The 15,842-nt window shown below is 38.7% G+C and overlaps 1 protein-coding gene and 1 long non-coding RNA gene across 4 annotated transcripts; one reads left to right on the plus strand and one right to left on the minus strand.

The window, feature by feature from the left end:
* Window positions 1–663: 663 nt before the first annotated feature.
* On the minus strand, window positions 664–10,326 carry LOC125591629. Of its 3 annotated transcripts, none has more exons than XM_048766158.1 (20): window positions 10,217–10,326; window positions 10,072–10,130; window positions 8,389–9,992; window positions 7,800–8,225; window positions 7,524–7,685; window positions 7,274–7,408; window positions 6,665–7,090; window positions 6,402–6,518; window positions 5,825–6,183; window positions 5,313–5,719; window positions 5,121–5,173; window positions 4,944–5,045; window positions 3,105–4,843; window positions 2,900–3,008; window positions 2,520–2,700; window positions 2,329–2,396; window positions 2,142–2,257; window positions 1,251–2,060; window positions 1,072–1,169; window positions 664–988 (listed from the first exon to the last, which is right to left on the minus strand). In XM_048766158.1, the coding sequence occupies exons 3-19, from the start codon at window positions 9,980–9,982 to the stop codon at window positions 1,080–1,082; spliced, it is 6,894 nt and encodes a 2,297-aa protein (XP_048622115.1). In that variant the 5' UTR covers window positions 9,983–9,992; window positions 10,072–10,130; window positions 10,217–10,326; the 3' UTR covers window positions 664–988; window positions 1,072–1,079. The 3 variants fall into 3 exon arrangements, with proteins under 3 accessions (XP_048622115.1, XP_048622116.1, XP_048622118.1); XM_048766159.1 differs by having other exon boundaries at window positions 664–1,004; XM_048766161.1 differs by having other exon boundaries at window positions 5,825–6,120; window positions 10,217–10,325.
* A 213-nt stretch (window positions 10,327–10,539) lies between these two features.
* LOC125591630 lies at window positions 10,540–14,332 on the plus strand. Its single transcript, XR_007327736.1, has 2 exons — window positions 10,540–11,248; window positions 11,353–14,332. It is a non-coding gene; the product is annotated as an uncharacterized LOC125591630 (long non-coding RNA).
* The last annotated feature ends 1,510 nt before the right edge of the window (window positions 14,333–15,842 follow it).

The raw sequence follows: 15,842 nt of genomic DNA on the forward strand, positions 1-15,842 counted from the left end.
AAGGTGAAATAAGATGGAGATGAGAGACGCAGTTTCACTATGCCCGTGGCTTCCTTAGAGGTTCCTTCACCTGAAGAAAGTGAGAACGTTTGGTCACTAATACCACAGCTTAAGAGAAAACTCCACATGCACCAGAAGAAAGCTTTCGAGTTTCCCTGGAGAAACCTAGCCGGGTCAGTGGTTCCTTCGATGATGGATCCAAGTTCAGATAAGATGGGTGGCTGTGTGGTTTCTCATACCCCAGGAGCAGGCAAAGCATTTCTCATCATAGCTTTTCTCGCAAGCTACTTGAAGATATTCCGTGGGAAGAGGCCTTTGGTTCTTGCTCCCAAAACAACATTGTACACATGGTATAAGGAGTTCATCAAATGGGAGATTCCAGTTCCCGTTCACTTGATCCATGACCGTAGAACAAAGAGAACAAGATTCAGTTCAAGGGGATTCCAAAACCGAGCCAAGACGTTAGTCAACTGTTTAGACAAGATTCAGAAGTGGCATGCCCAGCCTGTTTAGACAATACAAGAAGCTTTTGCTCCTGTAACAGCTTCTTGTATTGCAATAAAACTAATCAAATATCAACAACTGTGTAATAATTCAGTCGTATGTTCATAATCTTAATACATGTGAAACAAATGTATCTATATACTTGATGAGAGGATGAAATAGAGTCAGGGAAGATGATGATGATACTTGGCAATAATAAAACTGTTGTTTTAGTTCCTACAACAATGTCACGAATATACTTCATCTTATCTCACTGAGACACACCGACTGAGAGAGAGAGAGAGAGAGAGAGAGAGAGAGAGAGAGAGAGAGAGAGAGAGAGAGAACATCTGACTAAAATAAACATCAAAAACACACCTACAATAACATATCATCTCTCCCCCAACCAACAACGGAGCTTGAACCAAACAGCAGCAGACTGCCTCTTACTTCCTTTTAGGTTTTTATGTGCACTTAGCTTTTGCTCCTTCCATTACCTACTTGCCTGCCAAAAACAAAATCTATATAGTGTTAGCTCAATATAGTTGCCTCCAAGTCATTTTACTACTAGACACTATAGAACATCACCTCTAGAGTTACTGTTTCCTTTGACTTTGGTGACTTCTGCTGTGTGACATGGAAGGAATCTTTGAGGTCATCATGGATGTTTGCAGACCTTCAAGTAGCTGGAGAGCAGCGCACATAAACTCAAAAGTAAATTAAAGCGATTGCCATATAGAAATGAATGTAATGTCCTGTATACTTACTCTAGAAGTTGGCTGAATCCTGCGGACAGACCTACGTGGTTCCATTCCATCTGATGCTTTTGAAGAATTATCATCCAACGCCTTGGCCTCTTCAATCTTGGGTAACCTCCCTGCAGTAGGAGCCACTTTCCCTTTCCCAGTAGTGGTCGAGGAGGAACTATCTTGGCCTTGTGAAGATGATGTGATTTGCTCTTCCCCTGTTCCCTTGGCTGGATCCCTGGAAGTTGATGCAGGACCTTTGTTCTCTCCACTCTGACCAACGGCATCTTCAGATTCCATATTTAAGGATGTTGTATTACGAGAGTCCTTGCGGGGAATTATCCTAGGTGCAGCAACCGGCTTCTCTTTGGTCTTGGGCGCAGGTTTGAAAGTCTTGGGCTTCGTTGTTGTTGTTGTCTGTTTTTCTCTCGGTTTAGAAGGCAATCTCCAGCTCCCTGGTCCTGGATTTTGGGGCACAATTGGTTTCACAGCCTTAGCTGGTTCCTTCTGTTTCCGAGTTTGATTGCTCGCCTCTGAAACGTAATGTTTGCTCACGTCCATGAACTTCCTTGTCTTTCCAGGTTTAGGGACACCATAGATCACTTTTGCTCCCTGCGTTTGCAAACCGGTTCTCTTCATTCGGAGTGGACCAGGATTGCCCTCCTTTCTCCCGATGTTAAATGTAGTCTCTGAAACACCGAGGTCAAGAACACCAGTCTGAGGCGGTTTGCCTAAATCCGGATCAACGGCAGTTTCCATTTTCGTGTCTTTTCCTTCAGCCACAGGAGCTGGAGCTCCTAGTCTAGGACGCTTCTCCTTTGGAGTATCACCCTGCAATTCAAATTTTCGAGTCATTCAAAATAGCAAAGTATCCAACACGAAGCTTCTAGCTTCACAGAAGGGTCATAGTACCTCATGTGACGAGCTGATGCTTTCTCCTGAAGTAGAACATTCAATCCACCTTCCATCTTTCCATACAAGAGAAGGACGAAGATTCCAAGCTTTGATAGTCAAAGTCTCTCCTTGTGCTGCCAAAAAGAAAAAGAGAAACAGTTTAGAACATGAAAATGAGATATCTTCATCACACGTCTTTACGAACCTGGAAAATGCACAGTCACTGTATTTTCATCATTTTTGTTCTTCTCCGTGATAACACCCTCCAACCAACTAAAAGAGAACAAAACACATAGATAAAGCTTCCAAAGTTAGTGGAATGAATAGAATAGGATTTTCACAAAACGGAAAATTCAAAACAATACAGATTTTGTGTTGTGGGCTCATTGCTGTTACCTGTCATGAACCCACGAGTCTACCCTATCTCCAAGTTTCCAAACAGGATCCCCAATGGCAGCTCTGCGCCTCTTCCTGGTTCCTTCATATGGCAGGGCAGTAATAGAACGAGCAGTTCTTATTTTCGGGGCCTCATCACCTTCACCTTTGAGGGCTACCCACTCCTTCAGCTTATCTGTTCCTGATAAGAGATAAAAGAATCGGATCAACTAACAGAGTACTGCACATGCATAAAATATAATAATGGAAAGTGGGTGATTATATACGGTTACATATATATCATACACTTGGAGCAATATGTAAAGTAAATGAGAGATAACGATCAAATACAGATCACTGCAAGGACTAACATAAAAAAAATTTATGGCCAACTAATAAACCTTGTTCTACAGAAAGGTCACTGAACAGCACATAAGCTTTCCCATCCTCTAAGCTCAATACATTGGCAGAGTACCATGCGGTTCTTAATTCAGGTCCTTCCTTGAAAACCTACATAGAAATTTTTTATCTCCATTACAAAAAGAAACACAACCAGCATCGAGCAGTTTGCTATAGAAAGTGTATATATGCAAACATAGCACAAACCTCTACATGAGAACCTTCCTTGATGCACTCGTCGTTTGCTTTTCTCATAATCTGCTCACTTTCAGTCTGGGTGTCAATCGAAGATTTTGACCCAACTTCTGGCTCGAAAACTCCAGCAGTGTGTTTAGCCACGTCTGCACTTATATGACCTTTCTGTCCATTTGTTTTCTTTCCAGTGGCAGAAACTAGACCTAGACCTAGACCTAGACCTAGACCTAGACCTAGACCTAGACCATCAGCTGTTCTCGCGGAGCCATCCAACTCAGTATGCGCAGTGCTGGGACTAGCAAAACCTCTATCACTAGTAGTCTCAGTTTCTTTTTCTAATACACCCACTTTACAAGGCTGCACTTTCTCAGATTCTTGAGCCTGCCTCCAATAATTACTTGGACCCACCTCCACCAGCTTATTGAGCGACGGAGGATGACCCATTGAAACAAGTATTCCAGCTTGTGAAACCGCCTCTGATGCCAGTTCTGCTGCCTTAACAATGGACTCCACATTTTCAGCTCGTTTGGTGGCCGCTGTGGCAGCCTCGACCCTCTTCTTAGCCGCCTCTCTGGCAGCACTAAGGAACGGACTGGAGCTGACCACTGCACCTTCACCCTTCAAGACAGAAGCAGGGGTACCCTGGCCTTGAGTTAGTACATCATTTGACTTGTGGAGTTCATTACCCTGATAAGAAACACTAGGAAGGGATGCTTCTTCAGCCATTAATTTTGCCTGAAATGCCGCATTAGCTGCGACATTGGCGGCGGCAGCTGCAGCCTTTGCCACTGCAGCGGCAGCAGCTATGGCAACAGCAGCGGAAGCTAATCTGCCTTGAGTTTCTGGCTGGAGGCCAGCATGCCTCTGTTGCTCTATCTGCTTCCATACGTATTCGCTGTGACTAACGGCTGCAGTAGCGAGAGCAGAAGCATCCTCTGCATGCATCTTAGCCTCATTAAGCTTATCAATGGTATCTGCCGGTAACACAGATCTCTGCTTAACTTCAGATACAAGGTTACCACCAAAAATTGGGGATTGCAAAGATGATTTCATTTTCTTTCCAGGGAACGTAGATACCAGGTTCATAGGGACTGCAGAGATGGAATCAACACTGGGCAGGGTGCCTGCGTTAGAAGTCAGACTACCCGGAGCAGCTGTAATAGGTACAGGTGTTGATATAGAAACAAGAGGTGAGACAACTACTTCTGTCTGCTGTAGCGAATTCAAAATGCTTGGATCAGACTCCACAGAGACTGGCATTTTCTTCCGTTTCCTTGATTTCGTCCCAGTGGAGTGTTGAGCAGGTGCTACAACTGTACTGGCTGGCTCAAGTGTTTGTGTCCCTTTGAAAATATTGCCAGAAGTTCCACTCAGAACATGCTTACCGCCAGAGTAAGGCAAGGACGATTCTTTTGTGGGTGTCAATTTTACAGATTCGGTGATCGGGAAAACGGGGAAACGAGAACCAACATCGAACCCACTGGTCTGCGGAGAAGCAAGCCACGGGTTGGGGTAAGGGAGAGGGGACATCCAAGCCGTATTATGTCCAATATTCGTAACCGATGCAGCTTGATGAGCATGTGATGAAGAAGGCAGTGGTGCAGCAGCTGAACCTCTCTGAATGCTTCTTGATTGTAAAGTTTCGAGGGGAGTTGACAAACTCCATAAAGGTGATGAGAGTGGAATTATGGGTTTCGTCGCTGAACTCGCTTTGCTACTGGTGTGACTCATTGACGGGGTCTCTGTCTTCCCTGGAAATGCAGTTTCGGGTATTTAGCTACGGAATGCAAACAGCAGCAGAGCTGAGAAATAAAATATAACCATAAGAGCTGAATAAATCGAAGTAGAAACCTGCACGTGATTGCAATGGCGTTTCAGGACTAGAAACACGCATTCTCTGAGCCCTTACAGCACAAGCACGCCATGCTTTCTCCCAAGTGCCTCTCCCACCATCTAGAGAAGTTCAGAATCAACATGCTTTGTCTCAAAAATGGGTAATACAATAGGTTAAGAGAATAATAGTCTTACCTGCACCACCAAATGCAGATATCATATACGCTTCATCGGGTGCTGTCCCTTGGCTGTAACGGGAGAAAAAAAAACAAAACAATTATAATTTTGTCAGACAGTAAGATGTGCAAGAACTCTGAATGAGATCGCTACTGAGTCTCTCTGACTCAACAAAACTTAAGAGCACGTACGGAGTAACATAGAACTTACATCAGACCACCGTAAACAAAAATCTGTGCACGTAGTTGCACTTGTTGCGAGTCAGTGAAAGGTCGACGAAAAATGCTTGAGGGAGCAGTCGAATTCATATCCGGTAGACTAGTCGTGGGGGCTGAAAGGGTACCAAACGAATTAAGAACAGGAGTCTGAAGACTTTGCTGTTTCTCAGTAGAGTGTGTGATTTGAGTAGAAGAACCAGAATTCTGATTAACAGCATTTGCTTTGCCTGCACTTTGAAAATGTTGAAAAGGTGCAGCCCCCTTTACACTATTTCCTTTTCTAGAAGTCTCTTTTCCTGCAGATTTAGGTGTTCGCCTGGGTTTACGCTCAGATTTTCTTTTCGAAGACTTCGCAGCTGTTTTCTCTAAGCTAGATTTAGACGGAGATCCCACCACTATCTGAATAAACAAAAGCATATGCTACGTAAGGATGATAACAACATAATGTAACAGCATTCGCTTTGTCTACTGATGAAACTATGTTGAGATATAGATCGGACGTACCGGAGAGACAAGGGTAGTTTCGGAAATTTCCACTGCTTTCCTTGGATCGGAAGTCAAGTTCAGCCCACTGCTGAAGGTCGGGTTTCTATTCAAGACCGGAGATTCGGTAGCCATCAAACTCAAAGTATTCTGATCCTCTGTCTTATTAAGTTGTAGTTCGGTCATCTTACGAGCTGGGGAAGAAATGACAGGAGACCCTAAATTTGTAGCAGCGTTTTCAGTTCCAGCAACATGGGACTTTACAAAAGGCTCAGAACTTGTAGAAGCACAGGACACTCCTATTTCAATTACACCACCTGCAATATCCGCAAGGACAGGTATATGTTTTCGATGAGTGCACATCCTTTTATTCCACGAATCTAGAAAAGGAAAAGCATTGGTCGTCCCAGATCAAGACCGGTAAAACTTAGTCATAAGTTTATGGTAACTGCATTTTTTAACAGACACATTCTCTTATTTAAAATTTACACAGATTATTGATTATATCGTGGAAACACGCCTAATATGTATCTTTTAAATAAACCTTTCTAAATAATCAGAAGAAACTTCTTGCTGCTACATGATCATATACACTCACCTGTGGGGTGTGAAACAGGAGTCGCAGCTGTCATAATCCCACCGGCAGCAGTCATAGCCAAGGGGCTAGCGCTAGGGTTTTCATTTATGGCATCGTTGTCCAGAACTGACTGAAACTCTGAGGAAAACGCAAAAGAAAAGAGATTACTTCAACATAAATCAAACCATCAAAGGGTAAACAAATATGGTAAGGTCTTTACGGAACGACAATATACAAAGAAAAGACTACACGTGCAAATACTACGGCCAAAAAAAAAACATTACCAGGGACGTTTACAACTTCTGCTAGATTTTCTTCTAAAATTCTTCCCTCACACTGCTGAGGCAAAACTTGTCCAGCGGCATCAGCATCTACTGCATCCTTTGGCCCTTCAGAGGCAGGACAGCCTTCGACAAATTGTGTACTTTGGTGAGTATCTTCAGTCTGCTTCCTAGGTTGTTGTACAATAGGACCCCCTGAATTACTTGCTTCCACGGGTGGAACAGTTTGACAATTTTCAGGTTCGGCAGATGAAACCTTCCCGGTTACAGAGAAATTGACTTGCTCATTAGCCTCAGATGATGTGGTCACCATATGTAAATCTACTGAAGATGTAAGACTGACAGCAGGTGCTCCATCTTGGCTTAGATGTTGCGATTCTTCAGGTTTGAGAGGAAATGCTTCACATTCTTTACCGTCAATCATTGTCCCTGAGAAATAAAAGGTATACACATACACATGTAGAGTGTTATAAATAAGTAATTATGATATATCAATTTTGTATGCAATTACCGGCTGTACGCTAAACCCAAAAAAAAAAAAGAAAGAAGAAGAAGAAATACAGAACCAAGAGTATGAAACTATATATCAAAAGAATGAGACAATATAATTACCTGATTTGTCTATTGGAATGGTGTCAGACTGAGAATTTGACTCCACCAGCTTGGATGCGGAGTCTCTTATAACATAACCAACAGACTCAGACACAACGCTTTCAGATAAGACTTGAGAGCTCTTGGCATCCGGATCTGTATGAATTCACAAATATTCACATACCTAACAGGTATCTTTCTAAATAAACCATTCTAAAACAATCAGAAGAAACTGCTAGAAAGAAAGTTTCACATGATCATACAAACTCACCAGCGGGGTATGAAACAGAAGTCGCAGATGTCATAATCCTACCGGATGCAGCAGTCTTATCCTCTTCCTGGCAATCTGCCACAGCTTCACTCCGAAGATTAGCCAAGGAGCTAGCTTTAGGGTTTTCATTTAAGGCATCCTTGTCCAGAATTGACCGAGTCTCTAAGGAAACGCAAATATGGTAAGGTCTTAACGGAACGACAGTATACAAAGAAAAGAGCACGTGCAAATACTACGCAAAAAAAAAAAAAAAAAAAAAAAAAAAAAAACATTTACCAGGGACGTCTACAACTTCTGTTAGATTTTTTTCTAAAATTGTTTCCTCGCACTGCTGAGGCAAAACTTGTCCAGCGGCATCAGCATCTACTGCATCCTTTGACCCTTCAGAGGTAGGACAACCATCGAAAAATTGTGTACTTTGCTGAGTATCTTCAGTATGCTTGCTAGGTTGTTGTGCAATATGAATCCCGGAATTACTTGCTTCCACAGGTGAAACAGTTTGGCAATTTTCAGGTTCGCCAGATAAAACCTTCTCGGTTACAGAGAAATTGACTTGCTCATTAGCCTCAGATGATGTAGTCACCATATGTAAATCTACTGAAGATGTAAGACTGACAGCAGAAGCTCCATCTTGGCTTAGATGTTGCGATTCTTCAGGTTTGAGAGGAAAGGCTTTACATTCTTTAATGTCAATCATAGTCCCTGAGAAATAAAATGTATACACATACACATGTAGAGGGTTTATAAATAAATAATTAATGATATATCAATTGTACGTACTAAACCCCCCCAAAAAAAATGAAGAAAAAAATGCAGAACCAAGAGTATAAAAGTATATATCAAAAGAATGAGACAATATAATTACCTGGATTTTCTTTTGGAATGGTGTCAGACTGAGAATTTGACTCCAACAGCTTGGATGCAGAGTCTCTTGAAACATAACGAACAGACTCGGATACAAAGCTTTCAGATAAGACTTGAGAGCTCTTGGCATCCTGATCTCTATCATTGGCATTGACAGCTAATTCCATGCTTTGTTTGAGATAAGATATGCGAGCACTACCTTCCTTATTGTCACCCTTATTAGACACATCACCATCTGTGCATTCAACCATTGAGTCCATTTGTGAAACATTAACACTTTCTGAAGTCTCAACTCGAAGTATCTCTGTATGTGTCTCAGTCTGAAAAGTAGATTCATGTTCACTGCTTGTTATATTTGGTAATACCCCAGTGAGTTCCAAAGATGCTTCAACAGTTGCGCTGGTATTCGCACTGCTGACAGGAAGATCTTGGCATTGGGTCCCTGAAACGTCTGGTTCAGCTACCTCAAGAGCAGAGAGAGCTTGGTCCCCTCTTTCTAGTACCGTGACATCAGATAGCTCCATATCCTTCAAATCAGACTTAGCAGTGTGGTCGCTGATATCATTTTCATCATTGAAAACCTCTGGAAGCAAAGTGGTCTGATTATTCAACTCACCACTAGCAGAAACCCCAGTCTGTACAGTTCCGTGGCTACAATCAATTTCCATCCTTGATTCTGTGTTGGCTTCGTCTTGTGTTTGGTCAAGAAGACTATAAGTAGTCTCAGTTCTTATCTTACCATGACCACCAGTATCCACAGCCTCTACAGTCCCGGTATCTGAAGGTAAAACGACACTGTTTTCCTCCATGGATGCCTCTTCCGTAACGGTTTGGTTATGAACACTGTCAGTCGTCTCAGTTCCTATCGAATCAAGACCAGCAGAACTCACATGAGCTAAAACTGCATTATTTTCCGCAACGGTTTGGTCAAGAAGACTATCCGTTGTCTCAGTCCCTATCTTATCATGACAAGCAGTATCCACAACCTCTACAGGCACAGCCGCTGTATTTGAAGCCAAAATGGCATTATCTTCCGACTCCTCCTGCACAAGAGTTGGTGAGTCATCTTTCAGCGGGACCTGTTCCTGTCCAGCATCTGTCTTGCACACAGAGGAGGAGTCTCCTGGAGTATCATCCACAGAAGGGTTGATGGGAGTTTCCTCTTTGGAAAGAATAGTCTCAAGGTTTGTCTGACCAGGCTCCAATTGATCCATTGTGCAGCCTAGCTCATCCGAAGTCTTGATAGAATTATCTTTCTCTCTTACAATGACTTGGTCCTCCTGTCCAACTGAATTCAAAAGCATTTCAACGGATTCTGACGAAGTAGCCTCAGACCAAACATTAGTATGCCTAGAAATGGCACAAGACTCTGTTGCAGCTGAGCTAAACACTACACCACTACTTCCACGAGAGAAATCCTCAATCCAGTTACTATCTTCGTTACCCTCAATACCAAGAAAACCCTCAGTTTCGACTAAACTATCAAACCTCTCGTCAAAATCAAACCTTGGAAGAGACACCGGAGGAAACTTAGTGTTAGCTTCACCAGCTAAATGGAGATTGTGGTTTTGAAAGTCACTGTCATCATAATCCATGGGGCTATTCCTGACATATATGAGAGAACATGTGTAAAAATCAAAGCCGTGAAAGAGATGAATTCAACTCGAGTGTATAGAAACGCTACCTCCCTCCATTCGGCGACGAAAACCGACCTCAGATGTTCCCTAATCGCACGTTCATCTACTGCTCCACCAAAACAATATCAAACTCGTCAATACTATCTTTCCTCTCACATCCGTTGCGTCGGTGGTCAAGAAGGTTAAACTTACCGGAAAATTCAAGCTGATGGAGCGGACCTAGGGTTCCGGCGAAGAAAAGAGGTTTGGCGAGTGAAGCAGATTGGGAGAGAGAGAATGATCGATAAATTATTCGATTTACTCAGGGAAATGAAACGAATAAATTTAAATTATATAAACAAAATATGGATGCTCATTCCGCTACATCCAGACTGACACGTGTCTTATTTCCTGAATCTTGCGGCTAGTATTGAATTTAACAAAACATCTGATAGTAGTAGGTTTTTTTTAACTTTTTAAAACGTGAGTTCAGTTGAAAGAAAAATTTAATGACCGAGAGGTAAATAAAGTCTTTTTTTTTTTTTTTTTACAATGACTAAGAGGCGAGAGGTAAACGTTAATGACTCATGTTTATTGATTGTACGGTAAAAAAAATGTCTTAAAAGATAAAAATCACACACAGCAAAATTATCGCTACTACAGTAAAAGTAATATCTTTTTTTTTTCTTTTTGTGTTAATTAATTAACGGTCTAGATTAATTTGGCAAAAATAGTTATTTGTGAAATAGGCAAAAAAAAAAGGTAATTAGTCTTTTTTTTTTATCCAGAGGTTAAAGAGCAATAGACCATACTCCTCGATCTTAAATCATCGAGATTAGGTTTTCACAATCGGTGCCAAAATCCTGATACGTCGATATATGTAGCATGCACTCCATTGCCCATAATAGCGCCTCAAGTTCCGAATACCGTGATTAAATTCTTTTTCATTGTTTCTTGCTCCCAAAAGTTGAAATTCTCCTCTAGAATTTTATCATGTCCATCCACAACCATTGAAGAGTGCGTCATGTGTCCATGATCCATCTATCATACATCTCTCTGAGATTGTTCAAAAGATTGTTCAAAAGATTGTCGCACCGATGGTATTTCTTCTTGTCTATCGTTAGCATTAAACCAAGCAAGACATTCCAATTCCGCGTGTCTTACAGTTTCCAATGAGTCTCTCTGTCTATCCATCTGAGTAGTTTCATCATTTTTTGCTTTCTATATATACCACATAATCCAAAGGTGAGTGTCTTTATCCAACTCAGGGTCTTCTATATCATTCTTTCGCCATAATAGATAATCCATATTTGTGTGTTGACTTGCGCTGGGGAATCGTAATGGTGGAGACGTGATTGCTGCTAGAGAGCATGTTTGTAAAGCCGGCGGGTATTCAAAGATGACATTCAAAGATGTTTAATAGTTTCGGATAATGATTATCGCATCAAATATGACGATGAGTTAAGTTACTTGTCACATCCAACTGTCCTGATATTGTTTGCCATATAAGATGGTGTATTTTCTGTGGATCTTTTATCTTCCAAGCAAAGGTTTGAAGTTTTGTAATACGAGATTCTGAATATTGCTGGTGTTTTGCAATACCTTGTAACCCAATTTTATAGTATGCATACCACTCTTCGTATAACTCCAACAATATTCATCCAGCTGGTGGCCTTGACTTATGACCAAGGACTGGATCAGCGGAATGTCCTCTCGACTGACATAATTGTCTAATAGCTCTGTATTCCAAATTATTTTCTCTCCAATTAAGAGTTCACTTACTGACATCATTGGATGAACTACTGGTACAATATAAGTAGAAGGACGTGCCAGCATCGTTAGTATCCAAAGATCATCCCATACTTTGATCTCATTCCCTAAATGTACCTTTTTGCATAATTCCTAAAGAAATTAATGGCTTCACAGCCATTATAGTTGTCCATCCATAAGAGGGATTGTTTGTTCAGCCGCAAAGGCGAACTACATCTGAAGTATTTTCTGCTCAAAACTTTTGCTAATAAGGAATCTGAGAATTGCACTAATCTCCCCAATTGTTTGCTAGCAGAACAAGATTGAACTCATGTATCAGCCTAAACCCTATCCCTCTTTTTTCTTTCGATCTGCAGAGTTTTTCTCATTTTTTCCAATGTATACTATACCTCTCTTAGCTGGATTTGAACTCTACCAAAACTGTAGAATGTCATTAGCTAAATTCTCACAAGTCTCTAGAAGTAGTAGCAGAATCGACATGACATACGTAGGTAGAACAAGAAAGATAGACTTTATCATAACCTCCTTTCCACCCCTTGATAACCATTGCGATGTCCAACCATTAATTTGGCTTTGTAGTTTTTGCTTAAGGAAAGCAAATAATTTTTCGTTTAGAGCCACTTATGTCCTCTAGGATCTCAAGATAAGATCTCATTTTTCCTTTATTTGCTATTTTCGTTGAAGTTTTGATTGCATCCTTTCCATGTCTGAATATCTTCTCACCAAAGAATAAAGACATTTCTTCGTAGTTAATGCACTGTTCTGAGGCTTCTCCAGGAATCTTAATTGATTTCATGACTTCATCGCATTCATGGAGTTGCGCTTTAAAAAAAAAAATTATCAGTAAAAATATATTTGTATAGTACTCTCATCTTACAAAAATATATTACGCTATTTATTAAAACAAAATCAACAAATTCCAATTCAACGCATGGTTCTTTGGCTTTTCTTTTCAGTTATTTAATTTCTTCATATTATTCATATTCTTATGTTTATTATATTTGTCATTTTCTTATGTTTTTATTCCCGTTAATTTTTTATTTATATTATCTCAAACATCTTTTGGTCTCTCTTACATAATTTAATACTATTAAACACAAAACTTACAAATTGTGTATTAGAATTTAGGTTTCAGATATTTTTTACATATTTTTCTTTTATTGCAATAACTTGGTAAAGCAATTTGTATATCTAAATTTATTGATTAGATGATTGTATTCTTCACCTCGTAAAAAAAAACTCCACGATAAAAATATATTTTTATTTCATATGATCCTTTAACTCTTCTCCTTTTTTTGTTATTTTACCTTATATCTTTTCATGTTTTTCAATTTTTATCCCACCTATTTTCATATCATAGGATCATTTTTTATATTTACCAATTCACCTAATATTTCCCCTAAATTTACTTTTTCCTTTTAATTTTATTGTGTTTTGATTTACAGTTTAATATATATGTGTATCCATAAATATAAATTTTAAGAATAAATACTATTTATATTAATATTAAAGAAACTATAATAGTTTTGATGTTGTATTAGATCAGCTATTTATATTCTATTAATTTAGAGTCATATTTTTTATTTACTGATAAAAGTTGTCATTTATGGGCCAACAATTCATCTATATTATTAAAAGAGAAGTACCCATTAAAAATACCCTTTAGTTTTTAAATTTAATTACACTTCCATGCCACAGAGAATTAAATTGAATTTCATATTTTAATGTTTGTCCTTTTCAGTTAGATTAATGTGTTTTCCTTAAATAAATTTGAGTTAAATGTAATCTATATATTATTAAAAGAGAAGTACCCATTAAAAATACCCCTTGGTTTTTAAATTTAATTACACTTCCATACCACTTAGAATTAAATTAAATTTCCTATTTTAATGTTTGTCCTTTTCAGTTAGATTACTGTGTTTTCCTTAAATAAATTTGAGTTAAATGTAATTAAATCAACTTTAAAATACACCTATATTAACAAACTATCGAAACAAATATTAACAAACTATTGAAACAACCTAAACTATTAAAAACAATTTAAAATTTAGCTTACACGCTTTTGATCTTATAATACGTATATATTACCATATATAAACAAAATTAATGCTTATTACTTTAACTTACCAGTAAAAGTTTTTGCATATATATTAGATGTGATTCACTTATGTTCAATCATTTTTATTATAAACTTTTTGGAATATTATCATCAATTTTTTTGATAAAAAAAAAGAATATTCCAGCAATATCAGCTTCATATTTTGAATATAAAATTAACTTTATTCCCATGATTTTAGTTAAAAGAGACGGGTCAATTTAGATCTCTTCCAAATGGGTTATTAGAATAGTTGTAACTTTTGACCTAAACGCATAATATACTAATAATACATTTCAATCATACAATTAAATATGAAAGAAATGTCAATATAAAATTTGATCAAACATAGTATATATATATATATATATATATATATACATACATCCAATCTTTTTGTATATTTACATAACTGCTCCAACACACATTTAATAAATATATATATATATATATATATATATATAACACGATACATTAACAAAATATATGATATACATAAATCGTTACATAAACACATGTGCGGTCGCACGTGTCAAACTCTAGTTTCATTTAAAATACATATAGTTACCCTAATAAAAAATTGAAAATGACCATGCATATCTATCGTATAGATTCTTAATCTTAGGCATAACCACTATATAATAGTTTTCTACGTTAAACTCAGCTTTATAAACCACTAAATAAATTATATCAACCATAAATTGTCAACTTACCTTTTATGCATACTAGGAGCATAGTCCCCACGCAAGCGCATGGTCGGATACGTTGTTGTTGGTGAGTTGTGTAGTTTTATGTACCGGATTTTCTTGTTTTTTTTTTGAAGTTTTGTTTTTCTGTGTTGTCTATAATGGTGATGAATAAGCCTGAGACTTTTATCCGAGATCTGGATTAGATCCGAGATCTGGATTCGATCTGAGATCCGGATTCGATCCGAGATCCGATCCGGATCCGATCCGAAAATCCGGATCTGATCCAAAAATCCTGATCTGATCCGAAAATCCGGATTCGATCCGAAAATTCGGATATCCGGAGAGGCCGAATCCGGATCCGGATAGTAAAATGTTAGATCAGTCAAAGCTGAATCCGGATATCCGGATCCGTAAATTAAGAGTTCACTTACTGACATCATTGGATGAACTACTGGTACAATATAAGTAGAAGGACGTGCTAGTATCGTTGGTATCCAAAGATCATCACATACTTTGATCTCATTCCCTAAATGTACCTTTTGCATAATTCCTAAAGAAATTAATGCCTTCACAACCATTATAGTTGTCCATCCATAAGAGGGATTGTTTGTTCAGCCACACATCTAAAGTATTTTCTGCTCAAACTCTTGCTAATAAGGAATCTGAGAATTGCACTAATCTCCCCAATTCTTTGCTAGCAGAGCAAGATTGAACTCATGTATCAGCCTAAACCCTATCCCTCTCTCTTTTTCCGATCTGCAGAGTTTTTCCCATGTATACCTCTCTTTGTTGGATTTGAACTCTACCAAAATTGTACAATGCCATTAGCTAAATTCTCACAAGTCTCTAGAAGTAGTAGCAGAGTCGACATGACATATGTAGGTAGAACAAGAAAGATAGACTTTATCATAACCTCCTTTCCACCCCTTGATAACCATCGCCATGTCCAACCATTAATCTGGCTTTGTAGTTTTTCCTTAAAGAAAGCAAATAATTTTTCGTTTAGAGCCATTGATGTCCTATAGGATCTCAAGATAAGATCTCATTTTTTTCTTTTTTTGCTATTTTCGTTGAAGTTTTGATTGCATCCTTTACATGTCTTAATATCTTCTCAGCAAAGAATAAAGGCATTTCTTCGTAGTTAATGCACTGTCCTCAGGCTTCTCCAGGAATCTTAATTGATTTCATGACTTCATCGCATTCACGGGGTTGTGCCTTAAAAAAAAATATCATCATCAAAAATATATTTTTTCGTCACTAGGGGAAGTGTCTTAAAGGATAAAAT

Source organism: Brassica napus, chromosome C8, assembly GCF_020379485.1.
Source record: "Brassica napus cultivar Da-Ae chromosome C8, Da-Ae, whole genome shotgun sequence".
Taxonomy (NCBI): domain Eukaryota; kingdom Viridiplantae; phylum Streptophyta; class Magnoliopsida; order Brassicales; family Brassicaceae; genus Brassica; species Brassica napus.